Source organism: Dama dama, chromosome 5 (genome assembly GCF_033118175.1).
Source record: "Dama dama isolate Ldn47 chromosome 5, ASM3311817v1, whole genome shotgun sequence".
NCBI lineage: Eukaryota > Metazoa > Chordata > Mammalia > Artiodactyla > Cervidae > Dama > Dama dama.
The window spans coordinates 21,394,300-21,413,506 of NC_083685.1; the positions used below are offsets into that span (position 1 = coordinate 21,394,300).

Sequence of the window (19,207 nt, forward strand, 5' to 3'; positions counted from 1 at the left end):
AAGCAGGGGAGCACAGCGGAGGCACAGCCCTGACCTTGGCTGAGAGGAGGACTCCCAGGGAGGCCTGAGCCTCCCCGGCAATTGAGCAACCCTCGAATACCATCACCTCCCCGTCGCCCTCACCTGCACGAGACACACAGTCCTGGCAGATGCAGGCCGGGTACCTCCTGGCAGGAACCCCCACCCTACTCCACGGTCCCATCCACAGTGGGCTCACATGCTGACTACTGCAAGCTCCCCCCAAATCGCGAGCGGCTCTCTTCCTGCCCAGTTCCCGCCTTCCCACCCTCCCAGGGAACCTCAGGTCGGGCTGGACTGGGTGAACAGTTGCTGCCCTGAATTCTCTTTCCAACCATCACCCCTAAACGCTGTCCCCTCAACCTCCCCAAGGACCCTGATGGCTGCATTCTCATGTGGCCAGGAGCTGGGGAAGTGGTCCTCTGGGATGGGGGTGGTGCTGGACACTGAATCAGCTGAGATGCCATGCACCCTGCATCAAGCAGGGAGCCTGCAAGAAAGGGTCACCCTCTTCCTGCTTCCACATGCCAGTGTGGGTTGTGTACTTGGCCACCATCGGTGGGACAGGAGCCGGAGCAAACCCACAGGTGTGGACAAAGGCATTCCGAGTTCTGCTTTCTGAGGACTGGAGGGTGTTCAAAACAGGGCCACATCATGTGAGGTTTTAACACAAAGGCTTGGATTTCAGCTTCCCTAGTAGCTCAGATGGTAAAGAATCTGCCTGCAATGCAGGAGACCCAGGTTCGATCCCTAGGTCGGGAAGATCCCCTGGAGGAGGGCATGGCAACCCACTCCAGAATTCTTGCCTGGAGAATCTCATGGACAGAGAAGCCTGGCAGGCTACAGTCCATGGGGTCCCAAAGAGTCGGACATGACTGAGCAACTGACACTTTGACTTTCACACTTTTCCCTGGTAGTCCAGTGGTTAAGACTCCTCCTTCCAATGCAGGGGGCACAGGTTCAATCCCTGGTTGGGGATCTAAGATCTCACATGTAGCCAGGTGAGGACAAGAAAAAAAATTATTGATTAAAGTTTATAAAAATAAAATGAAGGCTCTTTTTTTAATAGCCAGGTGGTCTGAACTATCTGTGTCAGACTTGCAAGAACAGCCTGGTGAAAATGCAGATTTCTGAGTTCTGCCACCCCAGACTAGCTAAATCAGAACCGCTGGGGGTGGGGGACCTGGGAAATCACAATTCAAGCTGGATGTCCCCTCCCCAGGACTCTTTTTTTTTGTGTGTGTGTGTGTGTCCCCAGGACTCTTAAGTCTGTCCCATATGAGACTCAGTGGCCTAGGGCAGCACCGCCCAGTAGAATGTTCTGCAGCGACGCAGGTGTTTACAGCCTGCTCTCTGCAACATGGGGGCCACGAACCACACGTGGCTTCTGAGCACTTACAATGCGACTGGTGACACTGGAGGCACTGAGTTTTTAATTTTATTTCGTTTCTGGCCATTTCCATTTAAATAGCCACATGCAGCTCGTGAGCAGTGACTGCATGGATCTGGAGTTGTAATACCTCCCAGCTGGACAAAAGCTCTCCCTGGACACAAGGCCCGGGGGAGGAAGAATGTGTTCCCCTCCTTTTGCGAAGCGCCCTCCTTTCCACTGTGATGTTAGGAACATGGAAGGGGGGGGATGGGGAACTGACACATGAGATGCTTGTAAGACCTGGGAGGGGACAGGCCTGCACCAGCCCTGCCCCAGGAGCAAACGCCTCCTCTCTCTGCTCCCTGGCCACCTCTGGGCTCCAGTGACCAGAGCCAGGGTCACCTGGCTGATAGAAGGTCACCTGGGAACTCTTGATAGAAGGTCCCCAGCTTGGTGAACAGCTGGTGAGCTGGGAAACCCCCCTCTGACCCTAGTTCTGGACAACTGGGAGGCTGACCTACAAACCACCACCCTCAGGCTCCTATGCCTTCTGGCTTCTGGTCGGGTCCAGCCAATGGGAAGCACTCAAAGATAGAGGGAGCAGGGGAGGAGTGAGAGGCCAGGCTACTTACTCCGCCATGGCGTCATGACAGGGCCCTGGCTGTGACCCTTACTGGCCGTGTCCTACCAGGTGGCCTCTCCTCCACGGCCCCAGGAAGACCCCTCTCCCACTCGGCCTGCAGGCCTGGGGACAGCCAATGGCTGCTCCCCTGGGGCCTCCCCATCCCACCTCCGTTCCGCCCACATTCAGTAACAAGCCCGTTGGATCTCAACCATCCAGGTGAATTCTGTTTCCTGCTGGACCCTCTCCCTGGACAGGGGACACAGCGGGTGGGGCTGAGGTCAGGGTCAGGGACTTACCTCCTGCTCCGACAGGCCATCGATGATCTCGGACACCTCGTGCTCACTGCGGGCGGCCGACATGGAGAGCCCACTGCCCCGCTGCCCCACCCTGCTGGAGATCGAAGGCACACACTCAGGACCGGCCCCTCGCAGCCAGCGCAGCGGCACAGCCCCGAGCCCACAACTTCCCCAGAGGCGGCGTGTGGGCAGCGGGGAGGAGCCAGGCCTCCCACACCCACACAGATGGCCCCAAGCCGAGGGGTCTGGGGGAGGGATGGAGCACCCCAACTCTCACCCAGAAAATGCCAGAACCCTTTATCTCTCCTAAGATGCCCCCCCCCCACACACAAAAGACCAGCTACACAGATCCACGTATAAAGTCCAGCCCTGCCTCTTCACAGCCTCTCCCTCCATGTCCTCCCATGTAACCTGGGGATGAGGTGGTGCCCAGCTCCCAGGACTGGGAACAGGCATTCAGCGAGATACGGGCTGTGAGCATCCAGTAAAGAGTGAGATCCAGAGACTTCCCTGGTGGTCCAATGGTTAAGACGCTGAGCTTCCACTCTTGGGGGGACATGGGTTCAATCCCTGGTCAGGGAACTAAGATTTCACATGACATGCGGTGTGGCCAAAAATTTAAAAAAAAGAACTACGGCAAATAATTAAGGGCTCTAATGGAAAAAGGAGACAACATGCAGGAATAACTTAAAACTAAGAATCATACAATAATAAATTTTCATGTATTTGTTTTTAAATAAAAAAGAGTGAAGTCCATCATCCCTGCTCACAGCCCATTGCCTTATCTGTGTGACAACAGAAACCACACTCACACGCCACCAAGCACCTACTGTGTGCTGGGCACTCTCACACAGGATTGCACCTAGCCCTCAGGGCCGCCACACGTGACCAGCATCCTTTCCCTTTGACCTACACCAGGGATCTCATACTCGGGGGCCACATAAATGAACAAAGCTGGGGTGGGTACCAGCCCATGGCACGCCGGAAGGAGAGCTCACTCCATCAAAATGGATTTAAGTTTCTTTCCAAAAAGTGTTAAGTCCAGGCAGGTGCTAAGTGACACACCCAAGGACTTAACTCGGCCCTTGGGGTGCAATTCTAGACCCTGCTGTGCTGTCCTTTTACATGCCAGCCAGGGCTCCTCTGGGGACAGTGCCGCAGGCGGACCCAGGTCCTGGGAGGCAGGGAAGGAGGTGGGGGCGGGGCGGTGTGGGGAGAAGGAGGGTGAGAGGTGTGAGTGGGCCCGGTCCGCAGCTCACCTCTGCATGCGCTCCTGCAGCTCCCGCTGCTTGCGGATCTCGGGGAACTGCTTCTCGTAGTACTCGCGCACCTTGCTCTCCTTGGCCCGCCGCCGGGGGTTATTCTCGATGCGCTCCACCTTCTTCTCCCAGGCCTCCATGAGCTGGTCATAGCGCTGGCAGAACTTCTGTTCCTGGGGAGACGCGGGGGAGCTGTGTGGCAGCTGCTCCTCCTGCATCTGACATTCGGCACCCCCAGGCTCCCCTCCTCTGCCGTGCACACGGGCAGGTATGTGATCACACACAGGTGCACGGGCAGACACACAGATCACACGGAGACCGGGGCAGACCCAGGCCAGAAAACCCACGGCCTGCCCTAAGGATCCAGCTGCCTTGCTCCTTGGGGTGTGGGCCAGCCCCACTCTCAGCCTTCCTCTAGAAAGGCCTTGTACTATACAGAAGCTTCCAGTCACATGTCGCCGTTAAAGCTGAATCATGTAAAACTAAGTCGTATTTAAATTCAGGTCCCTGGTCCATCTGCCACTGGAGCCAGGGCTACTGTCTGCAGTGGACAGTGCACACAGACCATTTCCATCATTGTAAGTTGGGTCAGACAGTGCAGCTCTGGGGTGCCCGTCAGACTTGGGGCAGCCCCATGGAAAGCATTCTCTTTCTGAATAGTTCCTCACCCCGCAGCCTCAGGCCCAGCCATGCTCCCCAGATCCAAGGACTGGATGTAAAGACTCAAGCTGCCGTCCGGCCACGACAAGGAAGTCCCTCTTTAAGTCTAACCACAGTGCTTCCTGCTGTATGCATGTCCCTCCTTAGAGAAAAGACCCCTGCCCGGCCCAGAATGTAAGCTGCCGAGTCTCCAAGGTGACCCAGACCTCGAGCAGGCAGGGAGCGTCCGGCTGCTCTTGAGACCCGATCTCCCCATCTCTAACAGCTGCTGTGGACAGATGGCACGGTCTGGGAGTCTCGCTTGAATGCCTTCTCGACACTTCAGCATAATCAGAAAGCCCATCTCTGGTCTTCGTGCCCAGACATCCCATCCCATCCTGAATTTCAGCTTCTGACCAAGGCAGTCTGTGACCTTGGTCCTCAACAAACCCAGCAGCGTTGACGGTCCCCAGGGGGCTGTCAGGCCATCTATGAGGGGGAACAGAACTTGACCCCCAGCTACCTGGGGCGCCACACATACCAGACTGCCCCGAGAACCCTTGGGAGGTCACATTCTAGCAGCACGCAATGGCCACACGTGTTCATGGCAACGTGCTGCAGGCAGCACTCCTGGGGTGGGAACCAACATGAAGGACACCCATCATCAGAGCAGGGGACCCTCCCCACCCTCTCAGTGTGAGTGTGTGATCTGTATCCTCCCCCGGCCAGCGGGGCCACCCAGGTGGAAATCCTGGCAGGGTCATTGCTGCCCCAGGAGGGGCTGTGGCCACGGCCACAGGCTGTCCTGTAGTGCCCAGGAGGCCTTGGTCTGATGGGTGAGGGCAGGAAAATGTCAGATGAGGAAAAGGTGAGAACATGCTCACCCAAAAACTAGCAGAGAGAAGGAATACAGTTACCAGTGAAGACAAGCAAGAAACCCGCGGGGGCCACCAACCAACTGCCCAGTGGAGGGGCAGCCGGCAAGATGACCCAGCCCTGCCTGGGGGCCTTGCAGAGAAAAAGGGACAGGAATGGCCGTGAGGGGTCATCCAATCACACTGCCCAGCCCCAATCACCACACACAAAGACATGAGCAGCTCCTGAGGACTATTCAACATGAGGAAGTCCCCCTCCATACCTGACCACAGTGCCACCTGCTGTCACCTGTGTGTTAGGCGTCCTCTCTGTCCATGGAGGGCCGAGAGCACCGCAGGACAGCCCATGGCAGTGGCTGTAGCCCCTCCTGGGGCAGCAATGACCCTGCCAGGAGATTCCACCTGGGTGGGCCTGCTGGCCGGGGGAGGATACGGATCACACACTCACACACACACACACACACACACACACACACACACACACACATTGATGCACATACATTCACATACATCCCCACTCATGTACACAAGCGCACACACACTTTCTTATACACACACACTCATAGTGACAAATACATCACCCATATTCTCACTCACAATACAAGCCACACACACTCACTCATAAACTCACACACCCACTCTCAAGCACACATGTACTCACACACTGTCTCACACATTCCAGAGGCTGGAGCACCGCTAAGCTAGCCTGCAGGTGCCAGGGGCAAGAACATGCACAGGAAAGGAAGGATGGCCCCTGTGACCACAGTTTGTCACCCTCAGTGAGGATTCTTTGTACCAGCACCATCACCATCATCATCTTCCTCACCATCCTATCGTCATCATCATAAACAGCATCATCAGCATCACCATTAGCATCTTCACCAACACCATCAACACCATCATCACCATCACAACATCGGCATCACCACTGACACTGGCCTAGGTACCCTGCGTCATGGGCCAGGCACAGAGCTGAGTCCTCCCCGTGACTGACTCTCCCAAACCCCCCAAAAGCGGTGACCACCATCCCCTCTGTACAGGTGGGAGTTCAGAGCTTGGGGGCCACCAGGCCTGGATCACACAGTCCAGACAGGAGGTCAGGATCCTGACAGTTCTTCTGAGAACGTCCAGTGTGCTTACTTTTCCTTTCACTGCTCATGCTTTTGGTGGTCACACCCAAGAGCCACTGCCAAATCCAAGGTCATAAAGATTCCCCACCAGGGGTTTTCTTAATTGTATGGCTTTAGAGGTTTTTGGTTTTTTAAGATTTATTTTATTTATTTTTGGCTGCGTTGGGTCTTCCTTGCTGCATGAGGGCTTTCTCTAGTTGCAACAAGCAGGGGCTGCTCTCTAGTGGCGGTGCACAGGCTTCTCACTGCAGTGGCTTCCTTTGTTGCGGAGCATGGGTTCTAAGGGCAGGGGCTGCAGTAGTTGTGGCACAGCTGCTTAGCTGCTCCGAGGCATGTGGGATCTTCCTGAACCAGGGATTGAACCCGTGTCCCCTAGAATGGGAGGTGCATTCTTAACCACTGGACCACCAGGGAAGTCCTGGCTTTCACTCTCGCATTTAGGTCTCTAACTTATTTTGGGTGAGTGTTTGTGTTAATTCTGTGAGGTGGAGTCCAGCTCCATTCCTGCGTGTGTGACTGTCCTGTTGTCCCAGCACCATTTGTTGAAGAGACGGTCCTAACTCATTGATTGGACTTGGCCTCCTGTCAAAAATCCACCGGCCACAGATGTGAGGGCTTAATTCGAGACTCTCTATTCTGTTCCGCTGTCCTCCGTGTCTGTCCTTAGGCTAGAATCACACTGTTCTGATTACTGCAGTTTTACAGGGTTTTTTAAATTTATTTTTAAATTTTGGCTGTGCTAGGTCTTCATTGCTACCTGAGGCCTTTCTCCAGTTGTGGCAAGCAATGACTTCTCTTGTTGTGGAGCATGGGCTGTGGGTGCTCAGGATCAATAGTTATGGCTCAAGGGCTCTAAAGCCTGGGCTCAGTAGCTGTGGCGCATGGACTTAGTTGCCCCACGGCATGTGGGATCTTCCCGGAGCGGGGATCAAACCTATGTCCCCTGTGTTGGAAAGTGACTTCTTAACCACTGGACTGCCAGGGAAGTCCTGCGATATGTTTTAAAATGAGGAATTGAGTCTTCCAACTTGGTTGTTCTTTTTCAAGACTGTTTTGGCTATTTGGGGTCCCTCTGAATTTGAGGGTCGGCTTGCAGCTGACAGTTCCAAGCACCCACAGTAGTCCGGGCATCGCCCCAAACATGCTGCTTGCAGCCTCTCGCTCAGTAGCCTGATGAGGTGGGTGTTCCTACAGTCCCCACTGAATGAAACAGAGAACTGAGGCCAGGAGTTCAATGATTTGCCCCGGTCACCGAACAGGGCCAGGATTTGAACCTCTCCTGCCCTGCCAGATGTGGCAGGATGCAGCTCGACAATTAGTGAGGAAATAAGAGATGGGGTGCCCAGGAGGAACCTCCTAAACTGAGGAAGACAGTCTCAAACCAACGGAGAACATGGAGGGAGGTGATAGGGAGCTGACTGGAGCTGGCTGGCCAGGAAAGCTGATCTCTATGGTCACCTAGTGACCTGGCATCCTCCAGACCCCCAGGGAGCCTGCAGCCTCATGTAAAGGCTTTCTCCCACTGGGCTCAGCGGTTCAGGTGCCACGGAGTCGCAGAAATGTTCCCCCACTGGCTGTCCTGCGTGTTCAGCGATGGGTGAAGGGGACAGGCTAGGGCTCTCCCAGCCTGTGTCCTGCGGCCCATCACTCAGGCTACAGAAGCAGATGCTGGGCCAAGTCAGGACAAAGCCAGATGTGAAGCATAAGGACATCAGAGGTGCAGGGGATACAGAGTGTGCATCCTTTAGCCATCTCTTAAAAAAAGAACTGATGCTTTCGAACTGTGGTGCTGGAAAAGACTCTTGGGAGTCCCTTGGACTGCAAGATCAAACCAGTTCATCCTAAAGGAAATCAACCCTGAATATTCATTGGAAGGACCAATGCTGAAGCTCCAATACTTTGGCCACCTGATGCAAAGAGCCGATTCATTGGAAAAGACCCTGATACTGAGAAAGATGGAGGGCAGGAGGAGAAGAGAACGACAGAGGATGAGATGGTTGGATGGCATCACCGACTCCATGGACTTGAGTTTGAACAAGCTCTGGGAGATGGTGAAGGACAAGGAAGCCTGGCTTACTGCAGTCCATGGGATTGCAAAGAGCTGGACACAAATGAGGGACTAACACACACACTAGACCGCAGGACAGATGTCCATGTAAGAGAGGAGAGGGGAAAGGGGAGGTGAGGATGGAGCCCAAGATGGGAGTCCTGTGGCCACAGCCAAGAACTGTCTGGAGCACCAGGAGCTGGAAGAGGCAGGAAGGAGCTTCCTCTAGGGCCTCTAAAGGGAGCACAACCAGCCCACATCTTCATCTTGAACTTCTGGCCTCCAGCACAGAGAGAGAGTACATGTCTGTTGTTCTCAGGCACCTAGTCTGTGGCCATTTGTTACCGCCGCCTCAGGAAGTGAATACACCCACCGTCCAGGCTGGGCTCACCGCTGACTAACCCATCCTGCTGGGCCACCATCAATCACACCCACTCTCCCCACCAGGCACTGCGCTTCCTGCAGCGCCACCATGACCCCATTTCACAGATGAGGAAAAGCAAGGCTTGGGGCCAGACAGCTCTCCCAGGACCACTCACAGCAGGTATGGTGGATGGGGTTTGAACCTGTGCATCAGTGACTCAGCCTTACACCCCCCTCCCCCAACACACACATACACACACACACACACACACACACACACACACACACACACACACAACCTGGCTTCCAGGGTTGTGGGGTAAGCTCAGGGAAGGATACGGCAGGCCCAGTGGGGGTTCCTGTTGGGGTTGGGCACTCCTCCGGGAAAAGAGCCTCAGCTCTCTGGGCAGAGGAGGCATGCAGGGCAGCCTGGGCTGCTAGGTCACAGTCCCAGAAACCTCTGAAAAGTGAGAGCTCCACCAGAGAACTAACTCAGGCGGAGGCGAGAAACACACAGATCCGAAGAGGCATGTCCTGACCAAGCCCCCTCTAGGCCTCGCCTGACAACAGTGCACAGGACTTGGGGCTCGTTATATAAGAACTAGAGCAAGACCATTCCCGATGCCCTCCTGTCATAGTTTCTGTGGTTTCCGAATTCGTTTTCACAAGAGCCTCTCTTAAGACGGGCTCAGCTTGGCCACAAAGCCACCCAGAGTTTCTTAGAAGTCTCCAGTTCCTCTTCCTCTATCTTTAAATAAGCCCATTTCCCCTCCATCCCCTCAAAGGACCTCCAAGGAGCCCTGGGAGATTTCTTAAGAACTTACGTCCACCCAACTCCACCCTCAGCAGTCACCAGGATCCTTTTAAAATGTAGATCAGATCTCCTTTCTCACCAGCTAAAGGACCTCCCCAACCATGCCCTTCGCTCCCAGGCAGGACCACTCGGGAAAAGCTGTACATCCTTAGGTGTGCTCCTGAATTTCCTTCATCCAGGAGAGAGACATGGAAGCATGACAGGTGAGAGTCTGGGCATCCACACTTACTTTCTAAGAGTTCAACACAAAAAACATTCATACTCACACACAGACACACACACACACAAAGTGAATGCAAAGAAGAAATGCTGTGCACACACCTTAAGTCACTTCGGTTATGTCTGACTCATTGCGACCCCATGGACTGTAGCCCGCCAGACTCCTCTGTCCATGGGATTCTCCAGGCAGGAATACTGGAGTGGGTAGCCATGCCCTCCTCCAGGGGATCTTCCCGACCCAGGAATCAAACCGGCATCTCTTCCGTCTCCTGCATTGGCAGGTGGGTTCTTTACCACTAAGGCAGCTTTACCAAAGAAGGTGGCTTCTTTGGGAAGCCCAAAGAAATGTTAACCATGAGGAATTCTAGATGGTGTTCACCGTATTCTGTCAAACTGCCTACATGACTGTCAAGTTTTCTGAATCACTAAAAATCTTTACATTAAAGATTTTGTATTCTTTATTAAGAATAAATTGTCTCACTGTATTTGGAATAAAATCCAAATGTTCCATCCTAGTACAGAATGGTTTTCCCCCACAGTCTCCTCATTCATGCTCTGTAATTCAACTTGCCTGTTGCATTCTGTCCCATGTTACCCCATGCTGGTTCCTACCTCAGGGCCTTTGCATTTGCTGTGCCCTCTTCTTGACACTCAGACCCCCAGATATTCATACAGGTCATCCATTCTGGTCATTCCTCTCTCAGTTCTGAGGTGGGACATCCAGGCTGTACCCCACCCCACTTCTCTGCACGACATTTGTCCCTCTGTCTCCTCCACTCAGCATAACACAGCTCAGCACTGCACCAGGCCCACAGCAGGTATTCAGTAAATATTTCTTAATTCAATGAATAACATAGGATGCCCTATTTCATGAACTCCATCTAACCAGTTAGGTGCTTCTGGTCACCATCCAGTCAATTTAGGAGTCTGAGAAGGTCAAGAAAGGGAAGGTTGGGAAGCCCACCACTTCTCACCCCATGGGTCCCCAGAGTCCAAAGGTGTTGCCCCCCTGCCCCGCCTCTCAGTCCTTCAGCATCTGAGACAGAAGCATCTCCCTTCTCTGAGGGTCCAGCTGACATCTAGGGCCAGAGCAGGGTGGGTTCGGAACTGTTTCAAAGGGTCTAGGGCCCTCAAGTGGTACGATCCGAGCTTTTGTGAGATGGTCTATGAAAGAGAAGTTTCTCTCTTTCTGGCCTCCAAGCCTACTACAGAAATTCAGGTCCCAAAGGAAAATCAGTTTGTCAATATGCTAACAAAGAGTTGGGGAAAAAAAAACAACCACCAAGAAACCGCATAGACTTCAGGTACATCAGATCAGGTACAACCTGATCAAACCACCCCTGGACTCCACCCAGTAGACTTTGACAGCTACAGAAGTTCCTTGACTGGTTAAGCCCATCCGAGCCAGCTTTTCTTCCTCTCACAGCTGAATAATAATAGGTAACACTCCCTCCATCCCTCAGCCCTAACCTCCCCCAGCAAACCAGTGATGTTAACGAGCACCCCAACCACAACTAAAGATGTTCTCTGGCGTGGACTGTCCCTGCTTTGGGGCTGCCTCCCAGCTGAGACTGGAGTGTGCATGCAGCGGAATGCAGGAGTCGTACCACTGTCTAAGCAAGGAGGCCTCACTGCCTCTCTGGGTCCTGATTTTCCTGAGCCCAGAATGGCTCAGGAAAGCCACAGTGGGCTGGGAAAGGCTCATTTCTCAGGGAATCCCCTGCAATCACAGCCACCCAGCACACAGCCCACCCCCGTCCTCCACCTCTGCCAACAGACCTCTCTCTGCCCAAAATATCCACAGTGGGTCCTCTGACAAGGGACCAGTTTTCCCAGCTAATGTTATGCTTTCTCCTCTTCCAGGTTGAAAAAGGAGGGGCAGTGTCCCCAGCACCCCGTCCTGCCCACACCCCTGCCTCCTTGAGGCAGCTGAGCCCCGAGCCCCCGGCTTCACTAAAGCAGCTGCTGTCTTTTCCCGTTTCTCTTGCTGTCCTTGGCTTTTCTTCATGCCCCGGACACTCAGGAATCAGGCTCAGAACCCCGGGGTCCCGGGGGCCATGGCCTGAGTGGTGGGGACCATTGCCACTCTCCAGGAAGCCTGGTCCACAGAAGGCAGGGGGCAGCAGAAGAGATTCCAGGGCTGGGGGCCCCAGTGATGACTTACCCATTGTTTCCGGGCGTGATTCCTCCTCTTGAAGTACAAGATTAACTTTTTCCGCATCGCCTGGTTTCTAAGCAGGAAGGAGACAGCCAACGGGGCAGGTCAGAAAGGCAGGGTTTCAGGAATTTCGTCCCTTGCTGAAGTTTGCCCCATCACGGGCTCCCGGTGAGGGAAGAGACCCCATAGTACCCCAGGGCAAGCCACATACTGCCAATGTGTATCTTTCCCCTACCCTATACGAGGTGCCCCCCACCCACACTCTGGCTGAGCATGGTCTGCAAGAAAAGAGAGGTCCGAAGGGGGGACAAGGTCCTCTGACTTCCTGCCCTCCCCAGAGTTGCCATCACCGCTACACACACCCAAGCTCCCCTCTCTCATCAGCCACGGGAAACCAGCCACAGAGAAAAAGCCACAGCCTTAGACCAGGAACGCAGGCCCGGCAGACTAAGCCCCTGAAAGCTGCAGCCACATAGAGGCAGGATCTTGGGGTCTGGCTTCGGTGACCCCAAGCCACCTCCAACCAAGAAAGCCCCTGCCCTGCCCGCCTGGGGTGGGAGTGATGTGGATAGGCCAGGGACAGGCTGGGGGGAGCCAGCATGGCAGGAACTCCAGGAAGCACTCGAGGGGTCTCACGCCTCAGGTCGGTGAAGCCAGACCCCTCCCGCCATCAGGGTTCTCAACCGAGGAGGCCACACACAGCACTGCTCAGAGGGGAGGGGGCACTTCCAGGGGGTGGGAGGGATGCGGGCGGTTCAGAGAGAAAGAGAGGCAGAGAGAGAGACACCGAGACCCAGGATGAGGGAGAAAAGGAAGGCAGAAAGACAGACAGAGCCCCAGAGAGAAGCGAGGGGAGAGAGAGAGAAGTGGATAAGACCCCAAATGAGGACAGAGCCCCAGAGGGGAAGGAGCCTGGCAGAAAGAGAGAGACAGAGAGACAAGGGGGGAACAGGCCTCCAGGCAGAGGAGGACAAGATCCAAAGAAGGGGGGAGGGGGGAAACGATGGATAAATAACAAGGACCTGCTGTACAGCACAGGGAACTGTGCTTAATATCCTGTGATAAACCACAAGGGGAAAGAATATTAATATTCCTGTATGTAAAACAGCCAGTTCTGTGACAGCCTAGAGGGGTGGGACGGGGAGGGAGGTGGAAGGGAGGTTCAAGAAGGAGGGGACGTATGTATACCGATGGCCAATTCATGTTGATGTGTGGCAGAAACCAATGAAATACTGTAAAGCCATTATGCTCCAATTAAGAATAAATAAAGGAATGGAAATGGTATATAGGAAGCAAAACTTTAAAAAGGAATATTAAAAGAACGTATATATTTGTATATATATATATTTGCTGTGCAGAAGAATTGTACAGAACAACACAACACTGTCAATCAACCATGCTTCAATAATAAAATAAAAATGAAAGAGAGGGAGATGGAGCCCTAGAAGGAGGCAGAGGGAGAGTCAGAGAGGCGGACCGATACAGAAAACGGGGAAAGACACACCCGAGGACCCACGTCCCCCCGCCCCCTCCCCACAACCTCCAATGCCCAGCAGAGTGCAGCAGCTGGGGTCTGCGGGGGTCACAGGGAGGCCATCAGGCCTGTGAACTTGCTTGCCCCCATCCGACTGTACAGTGGGATCAATTTTTCTGGGGCGGGGTCCCCCGACTTACTCATAGCCTCAGCTGCACCCAAAACCCTTGCAAAAAGCTCACAGACCGACGGCTGGGAGCTATGCCTGCAGGGGTCTAACAGCACGCCTTACCCCTGTCCGGATGAGTGACCCCAGACCCTGCAGTGATTTCCAGCATCCTCACTATCGGGTCTCAAGTCTGAGAGGCTGACAGGCCTGCACGGACCCTCTTCATTTATGGACCCCAGCCAGGCTTAGAGCCCTGTCTCCACCCATCTCCCGACAAGGAAAGGCCACGCTCACTTCGAAGAGGGTTGCTGGTAAGAAACCCTGGGATCCCTGGATCAATCTGATTTCACCTCCCACCGTGCAGGCCTCCCACCTCGAGGTCTCACTACTTAACATCAATCTTGCCCTCCCCAGCAGGGTGGGCACCAGGGGTCCTCAGCCACACAGGCTGAGACCAGAACCCCTCATTCCACAGCAGGGTATCTCTGAGCAAATCTCAGGTCTCTCAGCCTCAGTTTACTCATCTGAATAATGGGAGCAATGGCATCATGCTTTCATCTCCTCAGTCACTCAGCAAAAGTTCACCAAGACCTACTATGCGCCAGGCACTGTTTTGGGCCCTGGAGACCCAGGGGTAAGCAACACAAAGCCTCGAGTCCTCATGGAGGCAGGCGACACATAGAGGGACCATACTGACAATAAGCAATATAATCCTGGGGACTTCCCTGGTGGTCAAGTGGTTAAGAATCTGCCAGGCAATGCAGAGGACGTGGGTTCGAGCCCTGGTCAGGGAACTAAGATCCCACATGTCCTGAAGCAACTAAGCCGGCACCTCACAACTAGAGAGTCTGTGTGTAGCAACCAAGATCTTGCGTGCCACGACTAAGACCCAACGCAGCCAAGTAAAGAAATATTTTAAAAAATGATAACCTTAAATTCAGAAACTTACACAGAGGGATGGGGTAGTGACTGGGGGAGGGGAGGGCATAGCTGTTTTAGAATCGGGGTGCAGAAAAGTGTCTCAGAGTTGGCCTGGACATTTCAATCACCAGGAGGGCCCAGCTGTGGAACGGCCCACAGGGAGACGCACTCCAGGCAGAGTACATGGGTGTGCAAAGGCCCTGAGGTGGGAACAAACTCAAGTGCTTGCAGAACAGACAGATCCTTGTGGCTGCAGAGTGCTGAGGAGCAACAGAGGGGAGGAGAGCAACAAGGTGAGCAGGGCCCACAGTGCAAGGCCTCATGGGTTGGAACACAAGAGAGGCTTTGGACCTAAAGGCAGCAGCTGAGAAGGCCAAGAAGCCATGACAGCCCAGAGCAATGAGCCCACCAGCTCTGAGGTCTTGGTCTCTAACACCATTCTCCAGTAAAATGAGCCATTTCTCAGGACTTCTCCGGCAGTCTAATGGTTAAGACTCGGTGCTTCCACTGCAGGGGGCACGGGTTCGATCCCTGGTCAGAGAACTAGGATCTTGCATGCAAAGGGACATGGCCAAATAAAAAAAAAAAAAAAAAAAAATAGAGCCATTTCTCCCTGGAGGAATGACTGAGTCCAGTGCTGGGGCAGAAAACATACAAGATGAGCCCAGAACATCTTTAAGTAGAGAAGTGTTAAAAAGGAAGGGGAAAAAAAAAAAGCTGGGTGGGGGCAGGGGGGGTCAAAAGGACACAGGACCCAACCTAAAAGAGTTTCTGACTGCCAAAGCTGGAACAGTCTGAGAAGCAAAGTAAATAACACTAGTGCTAGATTATAACCTGAAGAATAAAATAAATATCCACACATCTACACAGATGTAAATAAATTATAGAATAAATAAACAAAGGAGAGAGAAGGGACACATGTTCTTTGTGTGTGTGCATGCATGCTCAGTCAAGTCCAACTCTTTGCGACCCCATGGACTGTACCCCGCCAGACTCCTCTGTCCATGGGATTTCCCAGGCAAGAATTCTGGAGTGGGTTGCCATTTCCTTCTCCAGGGGATCTTCTTGATGCAGGGATCAAAGCCTGTGTCTCCTGCACTGCAGGCGGGTTCTTTACCACTGAGCCACCTGGGAAGCCTTACAGAATTTCAATTAACTAAACGCAGAAGGACTAAGGGAAGTAGAAAATCACTATTAGATACCACGGTGCTAATTGTTACAGGCAAGACCCTTTCATGAATGTTAAACTGGTTGGCAAAATGTTGAGGAAAGATGAGAAATTTGCATAGCTGCAAAGCATTTTCCCCAAATATTTACTAAGCATCGTGGCAGCTTTCACTTGAGTCCACAAAATCTTTGGTATTCCCTTTTAGGAGGTGCAGCTGTCTCCCCTCCCCTTGACAGTAGGCTGGACAGGGACTTGCTTCTGAAGCACAGAGTGGGGACTTCTCTGGTGGTCCAGAGTGATGGTTAAGACTTCACCTTCCAATGCAGGTGACACAAGTTTGACCTCTGGTCAGGAAACTAAGATCCCACATGCCGCCTGGCCAATAAAACCAAAATGTAAAAACAGAAACAATATTGTAACAAATTCAATAAAGACTTTAAAAATGGCCCACATTCAAAAATATAAAAATAAAAAATAATGCACAGAGTAGGGATGGGAAAGACAACAGCTTGACAGTGGAGACACAGCTGACACTTCCCTGAGCAAGGGAGCAAAGTCAACACCACCTGTAGTGACATAAACACCCCCAGCCAGGGTGTTGGGTGCCCCTGATATATCGTGATGGGAAGGGCACCCCCTCACCTCAGGGGAACTCTTCCCCCAAATCCACAAGCCCAGCCTCCTCCTGAGAAAATATCAAACACACCCAAATAGTAGGACATTCTACAGATTCCCTGAGCAGTCCTCTTCAAAAGTGACAAGGTAAGGAAAATCGAGGAAGATTAAGAAATGGTCACAGAGCAAAGACCAAGGGGTCACGAGGATGAAGTACAGAGAAGGATTCTGGATCAGATCTTGGACCAGAAAACAAGCATCTGTGGGAAAATGGAAAATCCAAAGAAAGTCTGTGCGTGGTCCCCAACCTTTTGGGCACCACAGACAGGTTTCATGCAAGACAATTTTTCCATGGACTAGGAGATGGTTTGGGGATGAAAAGACACAGGAAGAGGGCCATGCGAAGATAGGGTTGGAATGAAGTGTCTACAGGCTAAGGAGCGCCAAGGATGCTTAGCAAACACCAGAAGCTAGAAAATGCATGGAAGGATCCTCCCTGTAGCACCTGCAAGAGATCATCCTGCCAATCCCTGGATTTCCAACTTCCGGCTTCCAGAACCACGAGACAATGAATCACTATAGTTTCCAGGCAGCCTGGTTGTTGTGACGAGTTCTGGCAGCCTGAGGAAACTCACACAGCCTGGAACAGTCTACCCCAAGCACGGTGCTGTGGCTTCGAGCTGAAGAGGCCTCGGTGAGAACAAAGGCTTGCTCGCAGGGGCAGAGGCCAGGCAAGCAGCCGCCTCCATCCCCCACAGCTACTGGAGGGCACGTGTCCTCCCTAGCTGATCCGGGTTTCCTTCCAGAGCAAGCTGGTATCCATGGCAGGTATCCATTTGCTGACTGCCAAAGAGGACCAATGTCAAGTCCACAGGTTGCCAACAGGTGCAGTCCACCAAGCAGGGCCAGTTCCTGAGACTGCTGTGTTCAGGCTGTGGAGCTTTCGGAAAACACTGCGTTTGTTGCCATTATTGAAAACCAGAAGCTGCTGCATAAAAAGCTGAACAGACAGCTTCTCTAAAAAAAAAAAAAAAAATCAGGCAGCCTGATCACACTCCATTATGGCCACAGACTGGGAACTGAGGTCTGACTGCCCCCTTGCCACCCTTTAAAAATGTTTATTTATTTGGCTGTGCCGGGTCTCAGTTGTGGCATATGAACACTTAATTGGGCTACGTGGGATCTAGTTCCCTGGCCAGGGATCGAACCTCTGTCCCCAGCACTGGAAGACTGGAGTTCTACCCACTGGACCATCAGGGAAGTCCCCTGATTGCCCATTTAAAAGAGTGACAAGCTCACCACTTACCCTAGTCCCCACACTCCCTAGCACCTCCCACCAGCCCTTCCCTCTCTAACCTTGTTCCTGCCCCAGAGGCACACATCTGGGTTCACAAGCTTCTAGACATCTGGCTTGGGGTGTTCATTTGTTCAACACTCTTCTGGCAAACTTTTTTTTTTTTTTTTTTTTGAGTGTTTATTTTGTCGCAGGAAGTGTTTAGGTACTGCAGCTGCAAACAGCATACTGCAGACAAATCTCTGCCGAGATTTTGTCTGACAAAAATAAGAAGCAGAGTCTCTCTCAAAGGGTTCTGGAAGGACTGACAGACCAGCAATGTGATGAGTTCGTTGGTGGAAACATTTTTAGGGTGCAGAGGATATCTCAGTTTCCTGGAGAAGTCAGGGTTTAAAAAAGCACAACCTTACGGCAGCGCCGCGGGAGCCTCGGTTGGCCTCGGATAGCGGGTCCCCCGCCGTCCCCGCCGGCGGGCTGTGCCCGTGTCCCTCGGGGCCGCGCCGAGCATCGGGGACCGGGGTCCGGTGCGGAGAGCCCTTCGTCCCGGGACACGGGGCGCGGCCGGAAAGGTGGCCGCCCCCTCGCCCGTCACGCACCGCACGTTCGTGGGGAACGTGGTGCTAAACCATTCGTAGACGACCTGCTTCTGGGTCGGGGTTTCGTACGTAGCAGAGCAGCTCCCTCGCTGCGATCTACTGAAAGTCAGCCCTCGACACAAGGGTTTGTAAAACGAAAAAAATTTTTTTCTTTCTTTTTTTATATTTTAAAAGAAATTAAAATTTGTTTATCTTTAAAAAAAAAAGCACAACCTGTCAAGAAATACAGGCCTTGTCAGCTGACACTGAACTAGGAGAAGGGGAGCTAGGAAGGAATGAAAAGTCAGTGGATGTTCGAGGAGAGTCTGGCCAAGCCCTGGGGTCTACAGGATTCTGAAAAAGGAAAGCGGGGCACAATCAAGGGAGGCTTCCTGAAGGAGATGAGGTTTGAGCAGAGGCTTCAGAGAAGCAGTGAATGGGTGGGCAAAGAGAAATGAGGTGGGCACCCACCCAAGGGAGTAAGGGTGATAGTGAATTTGGAAGGGGTAAGGAGGGGTGTTCAGGGAGAACCAGATCCCCTGACTTCAGGGGAAGAGTAAGATGGAAGCAGCCCATGCAGGCCCCTGAATGCCTTGGGAAAAGCTTGTCAGATTGGGGTGACTGATGGTCCGAAACATGCTCACTGGGGGCCAAGCACTTTTCCCACACAATGTGACTTCCAAGGAAACCAACTTATTGGCAAGCAAAGTGATGTGACGTGCCCAAGGTCACTGGGTTGGGGGGGGGGGGGGGGGGGGGGGAAACGCGGGCAGAGCCGGGGCTGCAGACACAGGCAAGGAAAGCAGGGTGGGTGTGCAGATGGGGCTGGTCTAAAGAGTGTGGCTGGGTGGCCCCGGGGAAGCTACTCAACATCTCTGAACCTCCAGAGCAAGACCACAAGGACCAGTTAACAGTAACCTGGGCCCAGAGTACCCTTCCCACCTGCATGGCCCTAGGGCATCAGCCAAACCCCAGCAAGGCAGGAAAAGGGGAGAAATCAGTCTGTAAGACAAGAAAATCTGGAAGGAAGAGCCAGAAGGAGCCAGCAGGCTTCCAGTCTCGAGGGGAGGAGAGGACAAGGCTCACCACCAGGTGAAGGGGTGGCCAGAGCAGAGCACACAGGAGCTGCAACTGTAATCATTGCATCAAACCCACGACCTTTCACCAAATCACCGT

The 19,207-nt window shown here is 53.2% G+C and overlaps 1 protein-coding gene across 22 annotated transcripts in view; it reads right to left on the minus strand.

Moving 5' to 3' along the window:
* The window catches only part of NCOR2 (nuclear receptor corepressor 2), a 233,181-nt gene that overhangs the window by 96,496 nt on the left and 117,478 nt on the right, over window positions 1-19,207 (minus strand). For 19 of the 22 annotated variants that reach the window (XM_061142080.1, XM_061142085.1, XM_061142082.1 and 16 more), the window contains exons 9-11: window positions 11,822-11,888; window positions 3,571-3,743; window positions 2,312-2,405 (exon numbers count right to left, since the gene is read on the minus strand). In XM_061142080.1, the coding sequence (XP_060998063.1) occupies window positions 2,312-2,405; window positions 3,571-3,743; window positions 11,822-11,888 (334 nt within the window). The remainder of the gene's footprint in view (window positions 1-2,311; window positions 2,406-3,570; window positions 3,744-11,821; window positions 11,889-19,207) is intronic. The other 3 variants (XM_061142103.1, XM_061142102.1, XM_061142086.1) reach the window with 1 other exon arrangement.